This window comes from Festucalex cinctus, chromosome 5, assembly GCF_051991245.1.
Source record: "Festucalex cinctus isolate MCC-2025b chromosome 5, RoL_Fcin_1.0, whole genome shotgun sequence".
Classification (NCBI taxonomy): Eukaryota; Metazoa; Chordata; class Actinopteri; order Syngnathiformes; family Syngnathidae; genus Festucalex; species Festucalex cinctus.
Window position 1 is genome coordinate 26,187,660 of NC_135415.1, and position 10,484 is coordinate 26,198,143.

The following is a 10,484-nucleotide window of genomic DNA, read 5'->3' on the forward strand; positions in this document are numbered from 1 at the left end:
AATGATTAGTGAATGAAGAGAGAAAAAAATTATCTTTTGGTCCCATATGAGTTGAGACAAATATGTTGGTCATGAATTTAAAACATGTTTTAATGTGATGAAAGTCATACTTTGTTGTAAAAGTGTTGAGATAAAAGCTTTTTTGTAGAAAAAAAATTCTAATTAGAAAAACAACACAGGAGACGGTCACGAATGTGACGTCATAGCTTTTATTCGCTTCCTCCAGCTTGGAGTGGCTGCAACCTGGGACACTTTAGCACATCAAATGTGGACGGAGACAGCACAATGTTGAAGTGGTTTGCATGTCAGCATCAGTGTCAGGAAATTTGCATTTGAACAATTCTGCGTGCATTTTGAATGCTCCCCCCCCGCATGCTTACGTGGGTTTTCTCCGGATAAACAGCTTTCCTCCCACAATGCCCTCTTGCCTCTGCTTTGAGAAGCTCCGGTTATCCACAGCACAAGAAAGTAGATGTATGGAAATTATTATACCGTATTTTCCGGACTATAAGTCACACCGGAGTAAAAAAAAATAAAAAAATAAATAAAATAAAAATAAAAAAAAATAAAAAAAAGTCACACCGGAGTATAAGTCGAATTAGCCAAAAAAAAAAAAAGAAGAAAAAAAAAGCATAATAAAGAATTAAAAAAACATACATAAGTCGCACTGGACTATAAGTCGCATTTATTTAATAAAAATCGGGACCAAGAACAAACATTACAGGCGTACGGTATGCTAACGTAACACATTGATGTTAACTGAATACGTGTCTGGTATGTTAACGTAACATATGAACAGTCATTTAGATACCTATAGCATAAAGAACATGCTAACAGGTTTACCAGACTCTCCATCTCACTCCATATCACTAAATTCATTGAACTCGTCATCCTCCGTGTCACTTCTGAACAACTCTTGCTAACCCCAGAGGTAGACGAAGCGCCACTTCCTCTTCTACGTGGCTGACGTCAGACTCGGCATCAGTTTCAATTATTACGCCTACAGTGCCCTCTTGTGGTTGTCAGTGTGAACATAAACATGAAATTATGTTCGTTATTATTACAAGAAATATAATTATGTGTAAAAAATAAATAAATAAATAAAAAACAAAAATAACAAAAAAAATAAAAATCACATATAAGTCGCCCCTTGGCCAAACTATGAAAAAAAGTGAAAAAAAATGAAATTAGCACGCAACGTTGGCTGAAAACATTTAAGACAATTAGGGACACATATTATGTTCCTGGATCACTGAGTAAGGTTCTGCTCGATTGAGCACCTGAGGTTTATTGTGATGCTCTTTCCGAGTGTAGGAATTGTAAATAACTATTTTTCTCTCTTGACATCATCAGCCTTTGCCGATCGCAGAGCCAAGAGTTTCAGCCGCTCGTGGAGTGACCCCACCCCTGTCAAGCCTGGCTCACTGCATGACTCCAGAGACAGTGAGTCAGCAAACACTCCATCACTCCCCCCCCGTGGACAAAGACAAAACATATTCTATACCGCATGCAAAGACAAGAAGAATATATTCAAATATTTCACAAGGACAAAGAGAATGTGCTTACTCAATGTGATTGAGGCACCATTTCAAAGAACACACTAGTCAGTCTATGATTTTTTATTTTATTTTATTTTTTTTTAAAGAAAAATTTAAACAAACCGTAACTTGAGGTTGTGTGTAATATAATGACATCTAGGACGATTCCGTGTACAAGTTGCATTGCTCATTTGAGGAATTTATGTTTTGATTGTGGCCGGCTGATTTATTGTTCTGGCATTACAATTTTTTTTGTTTGTTTGTTTTTTGCTTTACAAAATCATCTTGCGGGCCGGATTAAACCACTTTGCGGGCCTGAACCGGCCTTATGTTTGACACCCCTGCATTAGGGTGTTTTTTTTTTTTTTTTTTTTTTGGTGAATTCCCACCCCCATTATTCCTAAATAAAATGACAGATGCAGCTCTTTTAAATGATGCACATACGCTTTTATCCTGTTTGTGTTTTCCTTTCATCTCACCTTTTTTGTTCCTGCGTATGCGTGTGCGTACGTGCATGCGTGCGTCTGAGACAGGTGGCGATCTCCAGACCTCGTCAGGGACCCTCAACGAAGGCTTGGATGAGGATACCGACTGGGAGGATGAGAGAGAGATCGAGAGAGTAGCCTGTGAAGGAGATGACTTCATCCCACCTAAAATCATTGTAAGGATCATAATTCACTCTTCAGCAATATTGATATTACTCTATGAATGTGGTTCAGAAGGAATTTTGTTATTTTCTGTATGTTTATATACCTCCCACAGCTTATATCCTCCAAAGTTCCAAAGGCTGAATATGTTCCTAACATCATTCGTAGGGATGACCCTTCCATCATTCCGATTCTTTATGTAAGTAGAACTTAGCAAAACTTTTACAGAAGCTGAAATACCAAAACATCCAACTTGACTGTAGCACACCGGTTCATTCAAGTCTGACTGTACTGAAGCTGACGATGATGCTTGATTGTTTCAAGGGGATTTTGTTGAAATAATATGAGAAACTCACCTGCTGAGAGTCAATATGTTACACACAGGTCTACATGTACGTATGATGCAAAAGTAACAACACATGTAACCCAGCCTCCCTTAAAAAAAAAAAAAAAAAAAAAAAAAAAAAAAAAAAAAGTACTACATTAACACAAAAATGTAAACACTGAGAAAATAATTTAACGACTCACCATATATGAATCAAGGCCACTGGCCATCTAATGTGGTATGGTGGGTTAACTTTTGGTACTTGTTAAAATGAATTGGTTTAGAATAACATGGATGATAAAACATACTTTATTTAATCATGATAGCTATACATAATACCCAGTAATCGTGTACTATAGAAACGAAAACATACGCCATTATATTGAGAAGAGCCTATCAAAAAGCCAAACATCTGTACATTTTATGTATTAACGTTCATAATTTAGGTGAACGGAATTGAGATAACTCAGTTAATTAGATAATAAATATAATTCTGAGCACACAAGTATTTTGCAATTTGCAAGTTTGTAAAAGTAATTCTGCAAAAATAATTCCTGTAATTGTTTTCATGATCACAGCCTTGATTGTTGACAGCATTCTAACAAAGCGTTCAGGACTTGGCTGGTCTGATTTGAATTATCTTAATCATTTATTCATTAATATGTGCATGTATTATTTAGAACACTGTGCATGAGCATGTCATTCGTCATTAATTTAGATTTAAAGAAATCTGAACACTTGGTTTGATGGATGGATGGATGGATGGAGTGCATCTTTTTGAAGAATGTGATGTAGGCCATACAGGTGATTTATTCCAAATGTTTTATAGCTATTTTATTTGTAACAGTCCACAAACATCCCACACCCATTGAACTAAGTATTTGTTCTTATTTATTTAAAAAAAAAAAAAAAAAAAAAAAAAAAAAAAAACATTCTTTCTACTTCTCTGCTCAATGTGGTGAAACAATGCTTTCTCCTCTGTTTTCAGGACCACGAACATGCTACATTTGACGACATCCTTGGTGAGTTTGACCCGTTTTGCGGTTTGCATATTGCAGTACAACGGTGGGAAGGACAGGGTGGCATTTGTCCAGTTTTTGAGGCACTGAAATGATTCATTATTTGACACGATGCTGTCAAGGGACAGGCAACGTGTGTGTTTCATCATTTGAGTGGTGAAAAATGACACCCCTCTCTCTCTCTTTCACACTCTGACACTCAGATGAGATCAAGAAGAAGCTGACTGCTTACAGAAAAGGCTGCAAAATTTGGAACATGCTCATTTTCTGCCAAGTGAGTGCCAGGATGGGCAGTATTTGAAGAACATTGTGACATTTTTGGGTCATGTCATACAAACAATGTTGTCAATTTAACATTTGCCATATTGTACTGAGCAGGCAGGATGGACATTCAGTACGTGTAGTGAATAATTATAACTGTGTTCCTAATTTGTTCCACTGCATAGTTTTAGCCTATAAAAATTATTATTATTATTATAATAGACCTGTGTTGCAAAAAGCTCTGTTTAAAGTAATACAGTTTTGTATTTTGTGTGCGTTTCCTAATGTCCGAAATTGTGACTGGTATCAAACTCAGTAACCACCGTGTCATGAGCTGTAAAATGAATCTTCCCCAGGGAGGACCAGGTCATCTGTATCTACTGAAGAATAAAGTGGCCACCTTCGCCAAAGTGGAAAAGGAGGAGGATATGATCCAGTAAGCATTTCTAGATAATATCCAAAAATATGTATTTTATGTTTCTGCTTTTTGATTTTGAGTCAACGCAACATTAATACAAGTACAACAGCAATCTATAGCTTGCATACATCACATACACATTTGACATTGACCCTGTCATTGAAGCATGGTTCCATTTTCCTCAGCCTTCTTTCAGGCTCTCTTTTCTAAATTTCCTCTGCTGCTCTTGACCCCATTGCCGTTGATTTCATAAGCTCTCTTCCTTATGCAGGTTCTGGCGGCAGCTGGGCAAGCTGATGAGCAAGCTGAACCCTGAGCCCAACCTCATCCACATCATGGGCTGCTATGTGCTGGGGAGTGCAAACGGAGAAAAGGTAATCCGTCTTTGTAGCGTGACGAAGACTTGTGAACAGACAACTTACATATGCAACCTTTGACATAAAAAAAAAAAAAAAAAAAATCCCAAAGTGCTGCAAATGTGCGCGCGTACAGCGCATGCTTACTCAGAGTAACTGTGAGTGCAAAAACACGCTAATTCAAATGCCATATGCTGTGAACAGCAGTGTGAAGATTATCAGGCAAGCTGTTGGTTTCAGCTCTTCATATCCTAGACTCGCTTAAGAAAATAATTAATTATGGGTGTTTTTGTTTTTGTTTGTTTGTTTGTTTGTTTGTTTGTTTTTTAAGGAAAGAAATGTATGTGCGTCATTTGTGATTAACTCATTCACTCCCAGCCATTTTCACAGAAGCAGTCCTGTTAGCTCCCGGCTGTTTTACTGGATATTGACTGATTTTGCAAGGCCCACAGAATATTGTGTTCTATTGCTATAAAAGCATGGAACCCATCAAAGGAAAGATTAAAGTCTCTTCTTTCATCAGGGAAAAAAAGTATGTTTCTATCGGTTTCCGTTTTGCAGCAATTAGCATTAGAAGAGAGCTAAGTTTCATCAGTTTTCACAAATCTATTTAAAATTGTAAGTAATTGAGCTCTTTTTCTACATGGCCCTGGTTGATCTCCTTTGCTCTGCTGCCACCTGCTGGCCGTTTGTGTAATAACTACCATTTCTGCAACCGTTCTTTGCAGTTGAGAGGCTGCATCAAAGCCTTCTACAGTATATGCTCTTGCATTAAAAAAAACAAACAAAATAAAAAAACCTATAAATACGTCTTTGGGACACTTAGAACATTAAAAAACGTATTTATACGTTATTGGGAGTAAATGAGTTAATGACTTTTTTTGTCATTCGGCTGCCTAGTTATGTCTGTTGTTATCCTGCAGTCAGTCTGCCACCCGACACTTGCAGGGTTGGCCAATGAAGTAGAAGAAGCTCTCTCACACACAATAACGTACACCACACAGGAAAATAGACTCCTTACTTCCATGCACTCACTTCACACATGGACTGAGTGACCCCTGTAGCAATTACAACCCTCCCTACATTTACTTACACGCTCCTGCCTCCTCCACTACCCGTGCCATTGCCTAGCCACCCCCACAGAGTCAAACGCATACTCGCCATATATGCAGGCAACTCGCACAAGTTCCATATGCACATGCCCACACCATTTAATAGTTATTATCCTTTCTTGCAGATGCTGTGCAAAGACTTTGGATAGTAGAAAACAAGTGTAACACTTTACTCTCTGTTTATAAATGATTCCAAATTTAAAATGAATGAAAGTACTTGAGTTCAAGCAAGGAATTTGCAGGTTGTTGCACAGTGATAATTTCATCGACGAAACATTTTCTTCATAATTTCCGTCATGAAATTTTTTTTCAGATGAAAATAAAACTGAAACTGAAATTGAAGCCATTTATTGAGATGATGACAATAGCTAAAATTGACTGACAGTTTTGTCAGTGACTAAAACAAGACAGTGATGAAAATTCACAAAATCCAATCATAAGGAATGAAACACAGGTGGGAGAGAGACATTCATTATGCAGCTGGAAAATTAATCTCAGGCAATTATGCACTTTTTTTTATGGATTTTCCACAGATTAGACCATGACAAGAGTCTTTCTGTGGCTCCTTCCTGTGACATCTAGCCTTCTTGTTGGCTCTGTGAAGCCGCTCTGATGTTAAGATGTTCCTGCTTTGCACTTGTCACTTCTGTCATGCGTTACTGTTTGTTCCTGCTGAAGATTCCTATGTCTGACAGGGATCTTGGTAGTCTTGGCCACTTCCTGATTGACAAATTTCACAGCCTATTTATCCTGTCTGCCACCGAAGAGAAAATCTTTCCCATTTACAAAGGCTCTATCACTCTCGAGTACAAGATGAACTGGTAGCTTCATACTCTGTACTTGTACTCTTTACTCTGATTGATCTTTACCAGGCCATGTGCAAAACGCTTCCTCATTGCCAGAAGTGGGATGGATCTCGTTACCCCTGCGACAAAGGTGGTATGGTTGTGGTAGGGATGTAACAATACCCAAACATCACGATTGGGGGTTGGCGATGTTTAAAAAAGATCACAATATTGTAAAAATAATAAGAGCTCATACTAAAAAAAAGCACAATATTGTGCTTTTGTGCATAACAGCAATGCATATAAACCACCTACAATCTCTAATAACAATGCAAGCACACATTGATCGCTTCACAAGCAAATTAGGTTCCTCTTTATCTGACAATTAGCATACATTTTAACCATAGAAGGCCAAAACATCCCTAATGAAAATTAAATTGCACTAATAAACTAGCCACTAGAGGGTGCTAGAACTGCACAAATGGAAATCAACCTGACTTTTTTTTTTTAACAGATGTGTTCCTTTTAAATATTGTGAACATGACGGCGACGACATTGTAGCAGTTTTAATATCACGATATTATCACGATATGGCGAGTATGAAGCAAATCCCACAGACTCGGCTGTGAGATTTGCTTCATACTCGCCAACTCCACAAGCGTGTCACGTTTCTTCAGAGGTCCTGTCTGGGGAATGGTTGGGGATGTCATCAATAAATCCTCTCCTTGATGGTAGCCTTGGATCTGATGGTTTCTGCACTCTTCCAAGTATCTTCTTTATCCCTATAATGATGAGCTTGGAAATGGTAAGGATGTGAGTGATTGGGCATCTCATTGCAATGCCTACTTGCAGTTGCTGCCAGCCTGCTAAGGACATGTGCTTTTTTTTTCTTTTTCTTTTTTTTTTTTTTAGCATCAATGAAAGACTAAAAGAAATGTAGATGGCAGAGCTTCCTTCTGGTGAAACCATCTTGTATTTTGTCTATCCATCCATCGTATTCTAAATGAAGAAATCAGTTGTAACAATGTTAATGAAGTATTTGTTGAAATGTGCCACACGCTCACCACTTGGGGCTCAGCAAGTTCTTTGAATGTCTCAATGACATTTTTTTGGGGGGGGGACATAACTTTTCTTGCCTTGAGGTATTAACCTTCACTAAATGACACATTGATGTGTCTAATGTTTATAGCTTCATCTTCCAGGAAGGTGACGGTGTGGGACAAAAACAAAGAATATTAATGTGGTGTATTTCTCACTTGGCTGCCTAACGTCTGTGTAGCATTGTTATGACAGCACAAGATTATCTATTGTATTGAAAGAAAACAGTTACTCACTTGCAGAGATATCCGTCATCATGCTTTTTGTTTTTGTTGACTATAACTAGCTGTGAGATGTTAATTGGAAAATGATATATTTATGTTCCAGAATGGATTTGTGATCTTATCACTGTCATAATTGATCCATCGAAGTGCTGCCTCCTGTGTGCGTGCTCCTGCAAGCTCAGCTGGGTAGACGCTATTAATAGAGTGAGCTGTCTTCAGATGCTGCTGCTTTTAACCACACAATCAGCTGTTCTCGTTTTAGGTGCAGTTTGTCGCGGTGGTGGGCAATTAGCACAGGGTAACGGACAAGAAACGCTGACGTTTGGGGGGGGGTGGGGGGTTGGGAACTCAAAAAAGTATTCATTTACAAACGGGCAAAACAAAAAGCTGACAGAAGGTAATTTTTTTTTTTTTTTTTTTTTTTTTTTTTTTTTTTTTTTACAAATTTACCAATATTCAAAAATACAAAGGGGAAAAAAAAACTAGGGAAACAAACATTCACCGTCAAAGATTGACGGGCAACATGATGTAACATTGGACACCAGATGTAGGGAAATGAACCTTGGAAATAAAATTTCCTACTACTCCGGACACCAGTGATGGAGTTGGGAGAGTTAATGAAACGCCAAATTAGTTTTATTGAAGGACCGAAATGACTGTTATTGGACTTTGGTACTTCCAAGAAATGTTCATTGTTTTGGTATTGTGTCTCAACAAGAACACCTGAACAGGGATTTGAACCCTGGACCCTCAGATTAAAAGTCTGATGCTCTACCAACTGAGCTATCCAGGCTCTAAAATTTACTTTCTTACTGTCCTACTACAAACTAAAAGCACAACACCGAGCCGGACATTCGATGGGCATCAGTGATGGACTTGAGAGACTATGAACGGCCCAAGTCGGTTTTTCGTTGGACTTAAATAACTGCTATTGTACTTTTGTGTTCTTTCTTTTTGTCTCAATAAGAAAGCCTGAACAGGGACTTGAACCCTGGACCCTCAGATTAAAAGTCTGATGCTCTACCAACTGAGCTATCCAGGCTCTGAATTGTGCCTACTTAGTGTCCTACTACAAACTAAAATTCCTACTACAAACCAAGCCGGACATAAAAGTCTGATGTTCTACCAATTTAGCTATCTAGGATCAGAAGTATTTCTTGTTAGTGTCCCACTACAAACTAAAAGCACAACACTGAGACTCGCTAGGCATCAGTGATGGACTTGGGAGACGATAAACGACCCAAATAGCTTTTTCATTGGACTTAAATGACAGTTATCATACTTTTGTGTTTTCTACAAATGTTCTTTTTTTTCTTCTTTTTTTTTCTTTTTCTTTGTCTGGCCTGAACAGGGTCTTCAACCCTGGACTCTCAGAGTTAAAGCTTAATGGTCTACCAAGTACCAACTGAGATTCCCAGGCTCAGAATTACATCTTCTTAGTGTCCTACTACAAACTAAAAGCACAACACCGGGCCAGAAGTGATGGATTTGGGAGAGTTAAAGAACAGCCGAAGTAGTTTTATTGAAGGACTGAAATGACTTACAACCGCAAAACAAAAAAAAAAGACATAAAAATAAAGAAATGTTTACTCCGTATGAAGGTGAAATGCTTCACTTCGCTGGAGTTAAATTGCTCTTTAGGACGTCCGCACAATTTGATCCCCTTTCGCATTTATGACTCTGAATTTTTGGCTTCAGGAAACGAATAAAGAATACATCCTTCATATGTGAACTGTTGTAGTGTCTGGAGTGATTTCTGCAAGTTCCATAGCAGCTGTGTTTACTTGGCTTTTTGGAGATAAAGGAGAATAAAACAAGCACTATTTGCATGGCTTGTCAATGAGCGAGCTTCTTCGTGACCTCCTTCCGCATTGAGCTGCTGAAGTCACGTGGCCTCGCAGTCTAAAAATAGCATTCGTGCAGTTCCCCATTACATTGGCATCAATGTATTACTTGGAAGGCTTTTATTTTTGAAGTTGTTCTCCACAGCGTTTGATGCATTTGAGCCGTGCACCCCTCATTTAAACATGCACTCGCGTCGTGCGACTGGATAAATTTTTCACCAGCACAGGCTGTACAGTTGGCCGCATTTGCGGGTGAAATGTTCGCAGTCTCGAGCCCTGCATTGCGTTGCCACATAACCTCTGTTTTTATTTAAAAAATATATATTCTCTTTCTGTCCTCTTTTCTTGCAGCTGATTCAGACTTTGAAGAGGCTGATGAGACCCTCCTCCGTTGAATTCAAGTCCCCGCTTGAACTGTCTGCACAGGGTGAGATTATTAAACATCACCACGCTAACCAGTTTGTAAACTGCGCATCCATCTGTTGCATTTTTGTTCTCCTTGTTTGGGAAAACTATCATTCTGTTGTAACAACACAAATACCTTCATATTGTCATGTCGATGCCATGAGTTCATCAAACTACCTTTAAGTAATACACCTTTAACTCATTCACTGCCTTTGACGGAAAAAGACGTCAAATGATGCAATGCATTTTTGCTGGGCTGGCAGTGAATGTGTTAAGTACATTGAGAAATGTATTGTGAAATAATGAGCTTGTATTGAGCTTGTGTTGTTTTGCGCATATGTACCCCCAAGCGAACCCCACCCGCACTGCCCCCTCCAGCATTTAGGTTGCCCACCCCTGAATTAAACGTAGACATCATTTCATTGAGATGATGATTAGTAATAAAAAAAAAA

The 10,484-nt window shown here is 38.5% G+C and overlaps 1 protein-coding gene and 2 non-coding genes across 4 annotated transcripts in view; 1 reads left to right on the forward strand and 2 right to left on the reverse strand.

Annotated features, from left to right (window-relative positions):
- The window catches only part of nsmfb (NMDA receptor synaptonuclear signaling and neuronal migration factor b), a 30,445-nt gene that overhangs the window by 14,695 nt on the left and 5,266 nt on the right, over positions 1 to 10,484 (forward strand). For both annotated transcript variants that reach the window (XM_077520714.1, XM_077520715.1), the window contains 8 exons: positions 1,354 to 1,443; positions 2,072 to 2,199; positions 2,301 to 2,384; positions 3,499 to 3,532; positions 3,733 to 3,803; positions 4,147 to 4,226; positions 4,480 to 4,582; positions 9,979 to 10,054. In XM_077520714.1, the coding sequence (XP_077376840.1) occupies positions 1,354 to 1,443; positions 2,072 to 2,199; positions 2,301 to 2,384; positions 3,499 to 3,532; positions 3,733 to 3,803; positions 4,147 to 4,226; positions 4,480 to 4,582; positions 9,979 to 10,054 (666 nt within the window). The remainder of the gene's footprint in view (positions 1 to 1,353; positions 1,444 to 2,071; positions 2,200 to 2,300; positions 2,385 to 3,498; positions 3,533 to 3,732; positions 3,804 to 4,146; positions 4,227 to 4,479; positions 4,583 to 9,978; positions 10,055 to 10,484) is intronic.
- On the reverse strand, positions 8,504 to 8,576 carry trnak-uuu (transfer RNA lysine (anticodon UUU)). The gene has a single exon. It is a non-coding gene; the product is annotated as a tRNA-Lys (tRNA).
- On the reverse strand, positions 8,753 to 8,825 carry trnak-uuu (transfer RNA lysine (anticodon UUU)). The gene has a single exon. It is a non-coding gene; the product is annotated as a tRNA-Lys (tRNA).